An 18,735-nucleotide genomic window follows, 5' to 3' on the forward strand; every position below is an offset into this window, starting at 1 on the left:
CTAAAAGCATGTGTACAAAATACACCATGTATAACTAAGTCTTTCGATGTCACAAGACCCAGTAGAGAGAAGTGTGCTTCCTTTATATGTCAAGAGTTGGGGGAGAGGGGACAGGAACTAGAGATTCTGCCATGGGTTATCAGCAACTCTGATGCCCAGTTCTAATTTGTCTGTAATTTTCCTTTTGACTTTTTCCATTTGAGGAATTCTAATGTGTTGACATGTGGGAAGATCCGACTCCACGCACTGGGGCAGAGTCTCTTCAGCTTTGCTCCCCACACACCACTCAAAACCTTACCTACCGTGTGTAAGTTTCTAAATCCTCATGCTATTTTGTGACCTTCTAGTCTGCTGTACGACCGACCAATCTTTATTTAATTATCCAAGTTTACTTTTCCTTTGTATCTCACAGGGCAGCTCTATCCCATTCTCTAACTCTTATTTCTACAGGATTGTCTTGACTAGTTGTAGCTACAGATATATTTTTTAGAATCTTTTTTTTTTCCACATTAAAAAAATATGGCAATACTGTCAGTATTTGACCGAGAACATGAAATAATGACTCTGTCCTGGAAAGTCTCTGTTTTCTTTCTGGAGATTCTACTGTTCCTGTGAACAGGATGCTTTTCATCTTGTCGCTGGTACACAGACTCTCATTCGTGGGTTGCTTTTACCACTGTTGCGAGTTTTTCTTAGTAATTCTAACACCTTTATTAGGTTTCTAAAACACTGTATAGAAGAGTGCAACATTTTTAGAACTTGTTCATATTTTAAAAGTTCTGTATTATCACCTCCAGATAATATTTATAATAACATAATACTTAGAAGCATACGAACTGTGTAATAAGCTTTTATATAGTCCTTCATTTTCTTTTTATATTACCAGGACTTAAAACCGAGGGCCCCACAAATTAGGCAAGTGCTCTGCATAGACTAATCCATCTCTAGCCTTCATTTTACTTTTTATTTTGAGACAGTCTAAGTGGCTTAGTCTTTGCTTAAACTCACTCAGTAGACTAGGCTGAACTTTCAAAATGGCAGAGGTCATGAGCCTGTGGTACTAGGTAGGCTTGACTCCTTGGTCTGCAGAAGGCAGGCTCATATAGCTTCACACGCTTGTCTGTGGGCTGTTTGGGTAGGAGCCTTGCATCTCCCTCATGTTAGAGCTGACACTTTCCCATAGGAATCCATCTGTGTCCTGAGGATGCTGCCCATAAGAGCACCTGTAACTAGAACATGCCCACGGGGTCTCCAACTGATCAGAATCTTCCCATCATCTTTAGAACACGGCAGCGATCTTTCTTGCTGGGCCATGGTAGCTGTGTCTGCTGGTTTCATCTCTACCCTTTTCCCCACTGCCACCTAGAAATGGCTCTGTCCTCTTTACCCTCATTCTTAGGTCATGAGTCTTAGAACATCATAAAGAACTGTGTGGGGGCAGGTGAGGACTCCCACTGACAGCTTCAGAGCAGGAACTCTTATGGAATCATCTGTGTCCTATGTGGCCATGGTTATTTATGGCATGTACACTGTTGCTAAAGGCTTAATGTAAGAAACAGGGTGCATTCAGATATTAGGCAAAGCAATGTGGCACTCGTTTTTAAGCTATTTTTTTTAAGTCCCTTCCAACTCCTCAACCCTAAGTAGGAAAGAGAAGGTTAGTGGGGAGAGGGGCACAGACCCCCTTTGCTTCTCCCGGCTGTTTAGGGGTAATGGGTTCTTGTAGGGCTATACCAATCTCTGTCAACAGCAAATGCAGCCAGCAGGCTCCTCCAAGCTGCTGTGCCCTGAAGTGTTTCTCTCAGTTTGTCTGCTCTAAGCCACCATACCATCCATCTCTCTAAAGTGCCCCTCACCACACGCCACCACCACATACCACTCTTCTCTCTGGGCCCCAGACCACACCCCTCCATGCCACATGAGGCAGGCCATTACCAGCTGTCAAAGGCCATGTCCCACACAAGACAGGTATCAGCTGTGGATAAACTATAGGCCAACAAAAATCCCACACTTGGGATTAAGACAAAAGCATATTTACACAACATAACTGAGTTTACAAAGAAACTAAAACTTCCATTACAAAAACAGTCTGAAGTTCCTTGTCTTTACTCTTCAAAAATAATGAAAAATTCCTCAAGATAGAAAGCTCTCCATTGTGTCAGTCTTTGTTAGAGGTACCTCCTGCAGATGAAGAAATCAGGCTCTTCCTTCCTGTGTGTGGACTTGTGACCCCTGAGACCCTAAGACAGCATGTCAGAGGAGCATGGAGACACATATCGCTCCCCGCCCCCACCTCTCTCCCAGGAACAGCTGAGACGGGTTTTCCATTGAGGCGGCTAGAAGCTGCTCAGTGGTAGCAGAGGGCAGAGCCTGAGGGAAATGCTGAGAGTCTAGAGGGCCAGAATCGGGCAGGCCTGCCTGTCTCCTACTGTCCATGCTACCTCGCTCCATCTTGGTTCTGTAGCTCTCCCTTCGAAAGTGAGATGCTCCATTGACTTCTACCAAGCTCCACTTTTGGTTTCAGCGGTTAACTGCCAGAACACACTGCTTGTAACTAAGAACCCCGTGGCACAGCCACTCACCCAGCAGGGCTCACATGCTGATCAACTCTAAAGCTGCCGTCTTCGTTCTGCTTTGTTGGTGCCCTTGAGTTTTTGAGATGGTCTCACAGAACTCATTCCAGTGACGGCAAAGTCTATGCATGAGTGTGTGTCTACAGCACAATACGGCACAGGCAGATAAAGATATTTTAATGACATTCTCCATAACAAAAACAACTCTGCAGCGATCCTGACACTGCAAGCCGGCAGGCTGTGTAGCACTACCACAAACAGTCCACGGTCTGTGACCAGCAACCTGAGAAGCCTCAGGGATGGTACTCACTCTCCTTTGTTTCTCGGGGCAGGACAGTGAAACACAAGGCAACAGAATCTACTTCACTGGCTCCTGCGAGAATACAGCTCTCAGTAGCTCTTTCCCCAAAGGTGACATATCTTTGGTAGAGTCTGCATGCACCCAAGGTGAGAGCAGCTTCAGCTGGTGGCGCTAAGCTGAACTCTGTAGCAATACGACCTCAGAATACTTGTTCCGGTGCTTCTGGCTTCCACCCCGGCGATGCTCACGCTGTCGCTTTTCACATGGGTAAATCCACTACAAAGAAGAAGGACACACCAGGTGTTACCCTTGGAATGGAGGCAAATGTTTGCGTGGGAACATGAAGGTGGGGCCCAGCTTGTACCTTCCCAACTCTGTCTAGCCCTCTGCCATGACTGGAAAACACTGTTCCATTCTTCAGTGGGAAGGCCATGTCAGGGCCCCCTGGCAGAGCTGCCTAAACCACAGAGATCCTAGTGCTGTAAGACACATCGGGGGAATGTGCAGTGAATCCATCAGTGGTCAAAGGCAAGTGCCCGTGAGAGCTGCCAGGACCGACTGTTTCTTACAGTGTCTTTGCAAGGTCTAACCCTGGTTTTGACACCTGTTCTCTGCGTACGATGCATAAGACATTCAATAAGCCTTTCATATATTTAACTTGAAAACTGGGGATAATACCAGCATGGGCTGGTTTGTACAATGGAGGAGACAACCTACAGTGCACAGCGAGAGCTGAAAATGCTGTTTGTGGCTTTTTGATTGTTAGCAGAAAAAGAAACAGGATGTGCACAGGGGCTCATCTTGAGACCCTGTTAATGGGGCCACACTTACAGACACCCTTCCCACCAGTTCCTTTAGAGCTGCTCCTTTGAGCAGATGTGATTTGCACATCTGTTCTCAGCTGTTCAAGAGAATGAGATGGGAAGATCACGATGCTGGACGTTCGAGGCCAGCCTGGGCAACATGACAAGACTTGTTCATGCTTTTTCACTCTATAGACACAGGGTAGGAGAAGAGCCGATTACCTGGCCCATCTGTGAGATCCTCCAAGCAAATGATAGCAGCTCTTGAGGACAGGAGATGTGCTCTCCTTATTCCACACATAGACACGCAGGGACAGGTCCAAGGCAGAGGTGATGACACAGTTCAGATCCTTGAAATGAAGTCAAGTGAGGAAGGGCTGTGGCTTCCCAGGAGCAGAAAGCATGCCTCGGGCAGGAAGGGCCACACTCACCACCCACATAGACGTAATGGGCTTCTGGTGGTCCTGGAAGGCCACCAGCTGCAGGCCATGGATGGTGAACAGCACCAGTTCCGACCTGGAGGCCAGCAGGATCACTTGGGAGCCGTGGCCCTGCATGAGGTGAGGAGTCACGGTGTCTGGCAAGGGGAAGCTGGCCAGCTGTTGTGCTTGGAAAAATAAAAACACACAGGTTGCTTCTCGGGCGTGGCTATGTGCCTCACCCGATGACCCAGGGCACAGTGAAAAGTGTATGGCTCTGCCCTGCTCCTGACCCAGTCGTTTCGATCCCTAAAACCCAGCATAGCAGCAGCAAAATGCTGGGGTGCTGCCACCCACACAGGAGAGGACCACAGGTGTGGAATTTACTTCTGAAGCTTGGGACTAAGCACTAGTACTAACTACTAAGCACTTAGTAGTAAGCACACCACTACCCAGTATGTGAAATCACACAGCAAAGCTTCCAGGACACTCTGCCTCTACTTCCCTGGAAGGGAAGAGAACATGTCCTAGAGGAACTGAGAGAAGCCTGTCCTGAAGCACCAACTGCAGGCCGTGCCAGCACAGGGACCTTACCCAGGATGCTCACTCTGTCCCTGGACTTGCTGGTCTTTAACTCGAAGGTAGTGATCACCAGGTGCATGCCGCCATCATCCCTGTGCAGCACCATCAGCCTGGCCGCCTCATCAGGAGCCCAGCAGGCTCTGGAGCTCAGCCTGACCGGGAGAGTGGTGGAGACAGGAAGTCCGTCTTCTGATGGGTGTAGCAGGGGCTGAGTGTAGAACAGCTGGGGAGACACCCTTGTATGGTCACAGTGCGGTGAGGGGCCTGGGGGTTCCCCAAAGCCTCCAGCCCCAAGCTGACCTCAGCCTCTGGCAGGACTGTCTGCACAGCTGGCTGCTCACGTACCCACACTTTAGACTGACAGGACTGTCCAGGTCATTTTCACGTCCCCCTTTTAGGCTGTGGTTTGCAGCATCCCGTGTCCTCTGTACCCAGCTGCTATTCCCTAGAGACCTTCTTCCCTGGCTACTAGGTCCACTAGATATTAGGTTCCATTAGCTCTTCTTTCTGTGGTCTAACTTTTAGGTTAGGTCCTGGCACATGACTGGACATCTCTGTGCCTATGAAGCAGGTCATGGTCAGGACTTTGTGACTTGCAGGGCATTCCTCCTTACCACGGTGCAGGAGGCAGGGCCGAACGGCACCCCCACACATCAAATTCCTTCTTCCCCAGCATCTGCATCGGGCCTCACCACTCCCTCATCTCTTCCCCATCCTCAGCACACCAGACAGTGCTTTAGGACCATCCTGATGGAGCTGGCCAAGCCTGAACCCATTCAGAACTGACTGCCTTCCCCAGCAGAGAGCTGGCCCTTCTAGCTCACAGCAGACAGGAAAGAGCAGAGGGTAGCAGGGGTTGGGCTTCCTGCAGGGGAGAGGTGCACCCCTGCCTCATTGCAGGGCTTGGTCCTGGGATGGCCTAAGAACCTGCAGCCTCAGGACCCAGGCTCCCTAGCCACCTCCCACTGCAATAGGTTTACTGTGGACAGGGATCCATCCGTAGGCACTGACCTTCGGGCCCATGTCTGAGCCTTGTGCAGACACAAACACCCACTGTTGGTCAGGTGAGCACGAGAGGCTCACAGAGGCACGAGGAAATGTGGCCACCTTGGAGACCACTTGCAGCTGTGGTACTGTCAGAGTATAGAGGTTCCCTTCAGCACAGGCTACCTGGAAAAGAGAGAAAGTAACAATGAGGAATGCCATCATTTTCCCATGGAGCTGTGTCCCCACCCCCAACGGTAGGCACGGCCCACAGCAATGTAAGTCTCCAGAGCAGAGCCAAGCCTCCAGAAGGACCTTGGCACCTGACCCTCTGCCACCCCTTCCAGTCTAGACAGAAGCAGTCTGCCTGTGTGTCTGGCATTTAAAATGTTTCCTCTCACACTTAAGGCAAGTAAAAAGTCAAAAGAAAAGGTTTCTTAAGTCGGGAAGCTCTGCCTGAGTACAAATGTTACTACAATTACTGCTGCAGTGTGTGCCTAAACCCTATATATATATATATATATATATATGTACATTAACAAGCAAACTCCATAACCAGTTCAAAGCACAATACCGTTTAATTTGTAGAAAAATAAACATTTTAACACCTCTGGGTAAGGTGCCTGACCAAACTGGGCAGTCTGCATGTGACCTGGTGAAGGACGGGAGAATAGGAACAGCCACATTCTAAACTCAGAGTGACAACAGCTGGGAAGTGTGGAGGGAGAAGAGCAGCTGGGCACCACGAAGACAAAAGGCTCCATCCTGGCGAGGACTGCCTATCTTACCCTCAAGGCAAGTCTACGACCCCCACACCCAGCTGCAGGTTGGGGTGACAGCATGATTTCCCCAGTGGGTAAGTCAGCACTGCACAGGCTCTTGTTCTGTCACTGCATGACACAGAGGACAGTGTCCAGGCACTGTATCAGGGAACCTGTTGAAAATGGTATTACCCTGGGGTCCTGAGAGAGGAGAGGGAGCCTGAACCCTGGAGGGACAGCCTTTGAAGGAAGGACAGACAACAGAAAGGACAGACACTGTCTAACTGAGTAGACGTTCTGGAAGTTCAGTGCAGGCACAAAAGCACATGATGGAAGCCAGCCCCGCTCTTGAAGGTCAGGAGTGGCGCACCTCACAAAAAGCTGATAAGAAAGAAGAGTGGAGAAAAACCACAGGCAGAAGAAACTCCAGCACCAGTCAGCACACAGAAAGCAAGGGCGCATGTCTACAAAACCACAGGGGCTCCCCACAGCAGGTCCCCACTACAACAGGAGAGGCTCCAGAGAAAGGCTGATGCCGCACAGAAGTCTCTGAAGGACAGAGGAACCAGCATTCCACATGGTGGGCAAAGAGGAGGGATCCAGACTCCAGCCCCCACAGTGACCTAAACCAAGAGGTGGTTATGGTTAAGCCCTGAGGGGCTCCTGAGAGCAGGGTCACTCACCAGCAGGAAGGGGCCATCGGGGTGGTCACAGGCCTCCATTGACGAACAGGAGGTTGGTAAGCTGAAGGAGGCCCACTCAGCCCCCGTCTCTGCTTTCCACCCCATGATCAAGCCCTCTACGTCCACTGTGACAACCAGCTGCAGCTGAGGATAGGCCACCAAAGTCACCAGAGGAGCAGGCTGCACAGGACTGGACCAGATCTCTGTGCCCTGGCAACAACAAAATTCACGTAGGATACATATTATTTTCATCAGTCGGCATAGGTTTACCTGGACCTACCCTCTACTGGGCTCCATGGCACACAGAGCCCACCCGTGAGAGGGAGTTTCTAGATTAGGTTAGCTGAGGTGATATCATTTGATGAGCTGGAGTCCTGGACTGAATAAAAAGGAGAAAAGCCTCCAACCCCCTCACAGACACATACACACATGAACAGCAAACCTTCCAAAAATGCCTAAAGGATCCTGTATCTGGATGTAGATGGATGGAAATCACCATCACGAAACCAAGCCAAATAATCCAGGCATGGTACCTCAGGACTGCAATTCCAGGGACCGGGAGGAAAGGGCAGGAAAACTACCTTAAGTTCGAGGCCAGCCAGACCTACAGGGCAAAATCCAACCTGTATCAAAAGCCAGAGAAAAAGGCTGGAGAAAGGCCAAACTGTTAACACTGTTAATATCAAGGATTAGGAGAAAGGGATGGAGACCATTGATTTGAACTGACTAGTTATTCTTACTAGTTGTTGTTACTGTTTATTTAAAGTGAAGTGACTTTCCCCCTCTAACACCAGGACTTGAACCCCAAGTCTCACACATGCCAGGCAGGTGCTGTCTCCTTGAGCTGAACTCCCAGGCTGCCATTTTTGTTTTAGAAGCTTTCAAGGCACAGAAACAGAAAAGCCAACAAGGGGTGGCACATGCATGGAATGCCAACAGTGGGGAAGTCTAAGGCTAGCCTGAGCTACACGAGATCCTTTTAAGCACACGGAAGAACTGTAAGGGCAGAGACTACATGAGAAAAGCCATGGGCGGCTGTAACAAAAGGCCTAAGGCCTCAGATGGAACAATTTGTGACGCACAGAAATGGATTTTCTCACACTTCTGGAGCTAAAAAAAAAGTCCACGGTCAAGGCGTAGGCAAGTTCGGTCATGTGGGGAAGGTTCTCGTGTCCTTAGATGGCATATGGTGGGAGAGAAAGGGGCACGAACTGCTGTGCTAGCACCTTTCCTGAGAGCACCGCAGATCCCACCGGCAGTCACCTCCGAAGAGCACGCGCAAACACTGTGCTCCCGGGAAGCAAGGGCCAGTGTTACATGGCAGCCGCGGTAACAACTGAGTCCTTAAGGAGGAAGACAGAGCAAGGTCTGCTCTCCAGCAGTGTTGAGGTCGGGAAGCCAGGACAAATGGCAGGAAGGGTTGCTGGCATCCTGAAGGTGGCCCATGCCGGGAAGAATGGCGCCCACCTGCACATCATGGCTTCCCTGCAGCCCCACGGGCCGTTGGGTATTTCTGTATTTTGGCTTTAAAGAAAAATTTAATGACCAAGTATTACTGCAGTAAGCTACCCTACGGCTCCTGTTGTGTCCCAGCAGCTGAGTTAAGTAGTTTTAAAAGAGATTCTGGCCTACAAGGAGCAAAATGTTACAGTCTAGTTGTTTAACAGAAATGTTGCTGGCCCATACAGGGAGGCATTCTCTTTTCTTCTGGCAACTATGGAAAGACCTCAAGTCTTCTTTTTAAATTATTTACTTATTCACTGTGTGTATGTATGCTACAGAGTGAGATCCCATCTGAAAAAAAACTGTGAAGTCTTCAGTTTTTACATCTGCACAAGTACTAACAAAGTTTTAAATTCTAGGCACGCTATCTAGGTTGGTGTGCACACACACTTGGGGATGACCAAAAGCTGTCATCTGGCAGAACCTCCAGGTGGCAGCAGGAGTTCCAGCAGGGAGGACCATGACCACATAGCCTGCAGTGAATGTGAGGAATGGCAAAGCAGCTATCACCCCAGGAACAGGGCCACAACAGCCCCCAGCCCCCGCAAGGTCTTGTTCCATGAGGAGGCAGGGCACGTGTCACACAAGATTGGTTACACTCAGGTCTCAAAAGCCCCCGTGCTTGTTATCCCTATGTCTGACTGGTGGCAGCTGATGGCAGAGCTCGGATTTCTCATCTGCAAAATGGGGTGCTTACACTGCATTAAGATAATCAAACCAAGGACAAGACAGGGATCCCTCCCTCCCCAGGGCGCAGTTCACCTCACGTAGATCCCAGGCACGCACAGTACAGTCTGAAGACACAGTGCAAACCACGGACCTGGCCCTGTCATCAAAGCGGTACTCGTGGGGCGAGACGTAGGCCAGCTCATCTATCTTTCCTGGAAGAGAGCACAGGCATGGGCGGACTCAGATCTGACACAGCCATTCTTCTGCAGTTTCAGGGACACAATAAGTGCTTTGCTCAGGGGACAAGGAAGAGACAGGGAATAGCTTATAACCATTCAGCTGATGAATGACCACTCCGGAGAGCAGGGCCCAGTTATGACTACAGAGGCCTGGCTTGTCCTATTGCAGTTTACTCTGAAAAGGTGATAACTTATTTCTTCCTCCCGTGATATAGCCACAAATGACATAACATCCAACAAGACCTGCATTTGCCATTAGCTGAGATGCCAAGTGCCCTGAGATTTGATCAAGAGGTGGGCAGTGGGGGTGGACACAGCTACTCCCCAGCTCATACCTGTGTGCCCAGAAATAGCTTTGCAGATGAAGTCCTGTGGCCGCCCGGATTCCACACGGAACTCCAGCTCAGACCGGCAGAAATAGTATTGTTTCCACGTCTGTGTGCCCACGACCATTGGGAAGGCTTTGCAGGAGGCCCAGCGTCTCAGACACAGCTGCCTGACACAGAGACACACAAGCTCGGGCAGGGTACAGTAGTCACGGGGTTTGAAGGCAGAAGGTCTAGCTTTGGATTCTGGCCTCGCCTCATTCTGGCTTTGAAACCATAGATAACTCACTGTCCCCAAGTAGGCCTCAACTTTCTTCTCTGTCAAACTGGGCAGTGCTGACAGTAAATGAGTGGGGGCATGCGAACCATGCCTGCTTTTTATAGGACACACTGCCCTTCACGGCAGCCCTGTGGAACAGGTGCTCACCACTATCCTGCTCTTGGGGACACAGACGCTGAACAACTAGGATGCAAGATGCCACTTTGAAAGTCTCCAACTGTGTCAAACTGCCCATTTACATTTTCAGTTGTGTCTGTCCTTCCATTCTGTTGCTTGTTTCCAGGGGCCATACTGCCTCCTTAAGACTCACCTGTTTATCATTTTATAACACACTTCTTTACAGGTTTCATCTCAAAGTCTACTCAGTCTGATGTCATTAGTCATTTAGCTTTTTTTTCATTATTGTTTGCATGTATGCCTTCTTCCAAATTCTTACTGTCAACATACTACGTCTTTTAATCCAAAGTGTGTCTCAGAGATGGGAACATAGCTCAGAAGTAGAGAACCTGCCAAGCATGCACACTGGTACTGATTTGATCTCCATATCTTCTAACAAAAAATAAAACAACAAAAACCCCCCAACAACAACAAAGAAAACTAAACATATATAGAGTATTAAATTGGGCCATTTTCTTTGCCAGTTCTGTGGATCTTTGCCTTTTCATTAGGTTGTATAATCATATTTTTGTTATTTTAATGCTCTCCTGTCTTAAGCCTTTCCTCCCTATATAGTGAGAATTTTGGATCCTTTAAAAAGCACAGAAAGATCATAGGAATATGTTTTTGTTTTAATCCCAGGTGTGGTGGTATAGTGCTGCTTCGAAGCAGCTGACTATGATTTGCTTCCTGCTCTAGCAGTGGTGTGATTTTGCCAGCTGCACATAGTTTCTGCGATTGTGTGATGTTTGGAATCCTGAGGGTATATAGACGCTATGTCCCCGAGAGGTGGGTGGGTTGTTGTTGGTCACAATTTGTTAAGTAGTTGTAGATATACTGATGGCAAAGAACAAACCTGCCCCAAAAAACTCAACACCCCTAATCAGCAGGAAGTAGTCTAATGATAATGTTGCCCCCTTTCTGGCCCCTGATTCTATTCAGGGACCTTTCTGCTTTCCTCTCTATCCTTTTTTTTTTTTTTTCTCTCTTAGGAGGTGAAAGGGTGGAAGAAAAGGGGTGGAGAAGGATAGAAGGAAAACCCCACTAAGTAGCAAAAGACAGGCTACACCCCTACATTTCACTGCTATCATCACTTGTGTTAAGTGTGGTCTATGTACTGTTTCAGTTTGTCATTTCTTCTCCCATATTTTTACTTACTTTTTAGTGATTGCCTTGAAGATTAACTTGGATTTCAATATACTTAGGTATAGTTTTGATTAATACACCATCAATTTTCAGGAGTGTATAAAACACCTTGATTAATACACAATCAATTTTCAGGAGTATATGAAACACTTTAATACACAATCAGTTTTCAGGAGTATATAAAACACTTTAATACACAATCAGTTTTCAGGCGTATATAAAACACTTGCTCGTACGTGTCTATTTCTGTCCTCCCTCCTTTATTATTTGTCACAAGTTACATCTGCTTACATTTTATGTCCATTAAGAGATTTTATAAGCTGGTGTAAGGATGTACACTTGTCATATTAGCACCTGAGTGACTGAGGCAAGACAACTGCTGAGGCTGAGCTAGCTTGGGCTGTATAGAAGGACATCGTCTTAAAAAGGAAAACGTACGTGTAAGAAGTGTAAGAGAAGCATGTGTGATCTGTGGGGTTAGACCCCAGCTGAAGAGAAGTGAGCTGGAGACAGGGAGTGGGTTAGCTTCTTGCTTTTACACACCAGGAGAAAAAGTTACAAAAGGCATTCACACTACTTTGAAATTATGTTTCTACGTAGTTTCCTTTACCTTTGCTGGTGTTTGTTTCTTCATGTGGATTCAAGCTACTGTCTGAAGTTCTACGGGGGTCAAGGGGTCGAGTGCAAGGACAGCGGCAGTCTGGCTGGGGAGGCCTTACTGAGGGCAGCTTCCAGAACTGGCATGTACTGAAGCTCACTGAGAATCCTCTGCCGCCACCCAGCATCAGTCAATTCAGGAAGAGGAGAATGTGGTCAGATGGGAAAGATGCCCTTCACAGTCGTATGACACCATCACTGCAGAGTGTCTCTTCTCCTAACTTATACACCCACTGTACTGGCTGGTTGTGGGTCAACTTAACACGAGCTATAGTCATCAGGGAGGACGGAGCCTCAGCTGAGGAAAGGCCTCCATGAGATCCAGCTGTCAGGCATTTTCTCAATTAGTGATCAGTTCGGGAGGGCCCAGACCACGGTGTGTGGTGCCAGCCCTGGGCTGGTGGTCGTGGGTTCTATAAGAAGACAGGCTGAGGAAGCCATGGGAAGCAAGCCAGTAAGGTAAGCAGCACCCTCCATGTGGCCCTGGCATCAGCTGCTGCCCGGTTTGAGTTCTTGTCCTGGCTTCCTCCAGTGATAAACAGCAATGCAGAAGCTAAATAAATTCTTTACTTCCCAACTTGCTTTCTGGCCATGGCGTTTTGTTACAGCAACAGAAACCCTGAGCAAGGCACCCATAGACACCCACGTGTCCGACTCAGTGTGTAAGAACTGTAGTGTGTGGCGCAGGATTCCACTGTCTGCGTGGGATTGAGGCGCATGTGCTTTCTGAACCTTTGCTGTACTGGGAGTATCATCTTGGACAGGAAGGGCTGCAGAACGATTTTGTTAGACTTGCATAGGATGGACAACTATCAACATTGAAAAATCATGATATTACACCAAAAAAAAAAAAAAAAAAAGAAATAAGAGAAAAATGCAGTTATGAGGATTGTAATAGTCCAAGGAAGGTAGGTGATGTGAAAGGAATTTTCTTCTAACTTCTCAGGAACAATATTTCACTCAGGGAAATACCCCGGCTTATAAGAAGTGATGTGAGGGAACTCTCAGATTGGGCCTGGCATCTCCCCCTCATAAACGTGTCCACCATGCCAGGCCTTCAGCAGCAGACTGTACCAGTCTCATTCATTCTGACGAGTTCTCTGAGCCACATGCTTGGCAGGACCTGCATTACCCACAATTAACTAAAAGTCAGTTCCTCCAAGAACAGACAGAAGCAGTGACAGTCTGCTTCAAAACTGGCTGACGTTGTTTTTATAGTCAATATTAGGTATAAGAACTAATAAGCAACAAGCAGAACGGTGCTGTTCAGTGTTGAAAACTAGATATGCTAAGATAGCCTTGAAATAACTGAGGATTCTAGGGTGTCACAGGTCCCCAAATAAAAGGCTCCCTTCGGCTTCTGAAGAAGCTTCATGTTTGAACAGCTGTTTTACACTAAGTGTGACCACAATACAACTCCCACCTGACCCTCAAGGCTCCTGCCCTACATTCAGCCAGAGGTAACTGAGGACCTGTCTGCCGCCCCTCCCCCAGCTGCTGTTAGCTTTATCTTAGTATAGAATAAGAAGGATAATACGTTCCAAAGAAGGAATAAACTAGAGGGGGTTAGCAAATTCAATGTTATATGAGCATCGTTATATATATGAGCATTGGTGTAAGGGTGACAGGTTCCCTGGAATTGGAGTTACAGATAGTTGTGAAATGCCAGTTCACAGCGTGGGTGCTGAGAATTGAACAGGGTTCCTCTGGAAGGGCAGTAAGTGGTCCTAACTTCTGAGCCATCTCTCCGGCCCTGAACTTTTTTTTTTTTTTAAGTAATTTAGTTATACTGACAAACCACAGGAAATGAATCCAGGTGGTTGAGTCTGGCAATCCTGCTGATACAAAGTCTTAGACTATTAGCCATAGAGGAGTTTCCTCATGGTAAGGAGCAGGGATATAATCCTTTCTCTGTCCTTCCAGGGACACCTCTCCATTACAGGACTGCCCTTGCCTCTTCACTCACCTCCACAGCTCCTTGGTCATCGAAACCTCATTCCACACCTAGAATAAGGAGGGGAAAGATGGCATTGGTCAGTCAGTAACTAGTTAGCACCCTAGCCTGCCGAACTCCACGGAGGGGACAAAAACCAAAACCAGCCCAGCATTCAGCACAGCTCAGCCTGGGCATTAAAAACAATACACAAAATAAGGCACCAAATGAGCCAGTGTAACTGTCATCATAAAAGCTTCATCCGGTAACTGATATGAGCACATGCAGAGACCCATGGCCAAACACTAGGCAGAGCTTGAGGAACCCTTTGGAAGAGGGGGAGAAAGGGCTGGAGGAGCTGGAGGTGTCCCTGAGTCCTCCCACAGCCCCCTGTATCTCCTAAGCAGGGCTGACTGTGGCTCACAGACTAAGACTAAGGTGCATGGGTCTGGCCCGGTCCTCTGTGTATATGTTACAGTTGTGCAGCTGGGTGTCCTGTGGGACTCCTCCCATTAGGAGCAGGGGCTGTATCTGACTCTTTTGCCTGCTCTTGGTATCCTTTTCCTCCTACTGGGTCGCCTCATCCAGACTTGATCTGAGGGTTTGTGCCCAGTCTTACTGTAACTTGGAATGCCATGTTTAGTTGATATCTCTGGGAGGCCTGCTCTTTTCAGAAGGGAAAGGAGGGGGAGTGAGTGGATCCGGGGGAGAAGGGAGGTGGGGAGAGGTGGGAGAAGAAACGGCAGTCAGGTGTAACATATGAGAAGAATAAATAACAAAAACAAACAAACACCACCAAATGAAAAAAGAGCTTCAGTGTGGCTGATGAGCTCAGAGGCTCAGAAAAACAATGACTACTCAAAGACTGGATAGCTGTTCTAAAGCAACGTAGGGAAACATACTGGATATGCAAATGATCTATAAATATGAGAAGGACAGTTGAATAATTTGCCTCAGTTAGAACATGAGGGTCTGGTTGGGAAAGGAGTTGGTTGGGTGGATTCACTCCTGAGTCTCCATGCAAAAACACTGATAAGCTACTTGAGCATTTTGAATAGGGGAGTGGCAAGGTCAAGCTGTGTTTAAGTAAGATCTCTTGCTAGGAGAATTGGAAATGATTTCAGAAATCTTATGTGGAGCTGTGGCAACAGGGATGTCTTAAGAGTCACAAGATGGTCAAGTGGAAACGGTCACCCAGGATGGGCACCTCTGTGGGCCCTGCTCTCTCTTCCCGCCACAGAGCTATCTGCACAAAGCTTAAGATGGCTGAGTGTGCTGCTGCATGCCTGTAATCATTACATTTGGGAGGTGGACGCAGGATGAGGAGGATTTTTAGGCCAGCCTGAACTATGAGATTCTTATCCTGAAAAAAGAAAAGAAAAAAAAAAGAAGAAGAAAAGAGAGAGAAGTCTTTTATCCAGTAATGATGTTGTAATTTTGCAAAATCAAACCAGCAAAGATCTAAGCATCTTCCCAGTTCAAAGCCAAATGGGATCTTGCGTGTCAAGTAGAGAATGTAACGTGTGATGTTCCACAGAATGAATTCTGGCCACCTTTAAGGAGCCTTCTGTTAAATGCACAGAGATTACTGACCTCATATAACTTACGGGTAGATTATATAACCATGAAAAGTTGGCGGTATCAAGGAGCAGAAGGGACCCTTTTCAAACTCTGTCACTAAACTATCCCGCCTACTTACGCAAAAACAGCTGGGGACTCAACTCAAGCCCTGCACTTGACCATCATCACCGCTGGCAAACCCCTGCGTGATGCTCAGTTTCTTTGTGAGTAAACGTGGGCATGAAACTCAGTCATTTACTAGCTAGAATTAAAATCACCCTTGGAGCCTGGGAACCGCGTGGTGCTCTCTGGTCTGAGAAGGACCTGGAGGAGGCAAGGTGCCCTTTTCTTCCTCCCCTGCCAGAGACCGTATGCTGACAGCTGGCACCTATGCTTACGTCCTACTCTGATTTAGTATCAGGCCACACCAGTTCTAAACAGGGAACAGAATTCACCCAGCTATTTCACAGATTCTGCCAGGTCCTCAGCAGGCTTTGGTACCTGGAGCAGACCCTGCTTCCCTCATTTTCAGTGGGGCCCGAGACTGCCGGTCAAATTAATTAACCCATTTCCAGAGGTAGATCGTTTACTTGTTCACTATGTGATTCGTTAAGCCCACCAGGCAAGAATAAGACCACTACATTTTTTGAGCCAAATTTGAAGCAAGCTTTATCTAATACTGGCCAGGGAGATAGACACTGGGATTTCTGGAATAAAGCACCAGATTACATTAGACATGGGCTTATAACGGCAGCACCCACAAGACTGCACACTTCCCACCTTAGTCCAAACAGGAACAATCGTACATCCCTCACATACTTCCTGCCTGCGTACCTCCTGCCTGCACGTGATCAAGCACATCCTGTGTAGCTGGGGCAACCAACCTCGCCTACAGGGGTGGAAACACCTGGCTTGAGTTCTTACTTGAACAGTCCCTAGCATTCCAGGAAGTCATCTGTCCTTGGACAAGTGGGGCTTGCAAGTCGGGGGCATTTTTGTCTAAACATCTCCTTAGCACAGTAACTTAAACCTAAAACGTACCTTTGGCCCTCACAATTGATAAACCCAGATGTTAAACAGCTGCTCTGGGCAGACTGGTGAAGTCACGGCCTCTGTTTTCTTTCCAGAGTGTGTCAGGGACAAGGTGTACAATTACAAACTGATACAATGTGAGGTAAGTTCTCAAGCTCCCAAAGTTTTGGCAACAGATACAACGGAAAAAGATGCAGGCCCCAAGAAGTATTACAGTGTAGCAAAGAGAAGAAGTGGCCAGAGATACTGATCAAACTACAGCTGCGGACACAAGACCCTCGGCTGGTAGAGTGCAGAGTTAGCGCAAGGCCCCAGGCATATTCACCAGAACTAAAAATAACAACAAACAACTAGGTGATGCTCTATCTACACACTTGAAATTTAGAACCTTCAGCTTCACTGCCCGATGTCAACTCTGGGTCCTCTGAGGTCTGAAGAGTGAGTGGCATACTTGCTGTTTGAAGGTTCTGGCAAAGTTGACAAGATTAGAATGAATAGTATTGGTGTCTTTCTGTGGGTTCAGTTTTAAAACCGAACAGGTTTGAAACTACAAATTAAGTGCTGTGTTCAAGCAAGATGTACCTAACCTTTGAACATTGATTTACTTAATGAAGAGACTAAAATGCAAGGCATGCAGTAGGTACTTGGAAGAGACATTAAAAAGACATTTTCCGCGTCTTTTCTGTCACCGTTCAGTAAGCAATCTGGCAGGGAAAAGCAAGTATCTTACATTAATGTTGATTTGGTCGCCCTGTACCAAGTCCTTGAGAGCTGGGCGGCTGACATCCACCACAGGGGCGTGGTCAAGAAGGCAACCCGGGAAGGGCCCAGGGAGCAGGCGGCCAAGCCAATTCCTGGAGGGCGCGGCCTGCGGAGAGCGGCGGTGGGGCGGCCCGAGCTCACCTTGTTCACCTGCGCGGCGCGCAGCAGGTCGCGGGCTTCCAGGAAGGAGAAGACGTGCAGCAGTTCGTGCGGGCCGAGCTGCGGCGCCATCCCCGCCGCCCGAGCCCCGGCCCCGCCACGTCCGCTTCCTCCGCAGTGAGCCAAGCCCGCCCACATGCGGAATTTGTTCGGGCAACTTCCGCTCTGAGGCTCATCTTTCCCCGCTGGTCAGCCCTGCTGGAAGCTCATCTTAGACCCCTTTCTGCGCTGGCCCATCGAACGCTGACGCCTGACCCTGACCTTGGATTTTGCTGCCTCTCATTATAGTCAGCCTCGGTCCTTGCCGAGTCCCGGCTTGTACCGCCTTCGGCGGTATTTACTGCCAGCGATGCCAACACACTTGATCTGTTACAGAAACGGGCTGTGCAGTAGGACAAAGAGTAGGAAGCATGCATCTTCTGTTATAATCAAGTGCTTCCTCTACTGTATGCCGCAACTTAACAGCGGCCATTAAAATCACACACAAATGAATTTAGCCTCAGAAGAGTGAAATACTGAGTACTGTGTGTAATGAAGGCAGGGACAGAGCTGCTTGAGGCCCTGCTAGGCCAGCTACAGAGTTCACACCTCGCGTTCTTGGCCAGCAAGCACGGGTACTGGAACTGGTGTGTAGGGGAAGAGATCTTCCCCAGAGAGGGCCACCACGCTGTGTCTAAAATCATGACTATGCTTTGTCAGCAATGAAAATGTTAAGGTTACTTTGGTCCTCATCTGACTTTGATGTCAAGTATGGTCATTGTGAGTTCTGCCTTTAAAAGCTCTGTACCACTAAGCTTGGACACCAAGAGCCTTTTCGGAGACACATGCCTGTTCTTGGTCTGGCCATCAGTTGACCCTCAGTTGTACTTGGAGATGCCCCCATGGGATAATTAAGTACTGTATCTTCCTTCTTGTGATAGGACCATTAAGTATCCCTGGACCCCTGACCCCAGTGAATCAAACACAACCACCCGCACAATCCTTCTCTCTACCCAGGATTTATACTGTCCTTGATTTCACACAAATAAAGATGCACACTTTCTTACTTCAAAATCGTCTGAGATTCATCAGTTATCCTCCACTGAGCTGTCTCATTGGGCCTGCCCTCTGGCCTGCCTGACCTGGGCCTCACCAGGTCTGTGTCTTGGCCACAGGCTGACCAGGCATGGGCTTTGGCCGTGCCTCTGCCGTGCTCAGCACAGCAGCT

At 48.2% G+C, this 18,735-nt stretch overlaps 1 protein-coding gene across 5 annotated transcripts; it reads right to left on the minus strand.

Moving 5' to 3' along the window:
* Positions 1-2,727: 2,727 nt before the first annotated feature.
* LOC110563417 (F-box/WD repeat-containing protein 12-like) lies at positions 2,728-17,669 on the minus strand. Of its 5 annotated transcripts, none has more exons than XM_060372502.1 (11): positions 17,511-17,669; positions 14,049-14,086; positions 12,036-12,193; positions 9,853-10,009; positions 9,372-9,490; positions 7,107-7,316; positions 5,690-5,848; positions 4,691-4,901; positions 4,109-4,284; positions 3,900-4,027; positions 2,728-3,150 (listed from the first exon to the last, which is right to left on the minus strand). In XM_060372502.1, exons 3-11 carry the CDS (start codon positions 12,057-12,059, stop codon positions 3,033-3,035), a joined length of 1,302 nt encoding a protein of 433 aa, XP_060228485.1. In that variant the 5' UTR covers positions 12,060-12,193; positions 14,049-14,086; positions 17,511-17,669; the 3' UTR covers positions 2,728-3,032. The 5 variants fall into 5 exon arrangements, with proteins under 5 accessions (XP_060228485.1, XP_060228484.1, XP_060228486.1 ...); XM_060372501.1 differs by having other exon boundaries at positions 12,036-12,852; XM_060372503.1 differs by having other exon boundaries at positions 9,853-10,013; positions 12,036-12,852; positions 17,511-17,667.
* Between the last annotated feature and the right edge of the window lie 1,066 nt (positions 17,670-18,735).

Source organism: Meriones unguiculatus, chromosome 19, assembly GCF_030254825.1.
Source record: "Meriones unguiculatus strain TT.TT164.6M chromosome 19, Bangor_MerUng_6.1, whole genome shotgun sequence".
Classification (NCBI taxonomy): Eukaryota; Metazoa; Chordata; class Mammalia; order Rodentia; family Muridae; genus Meriones; species Meriones unguiculatus.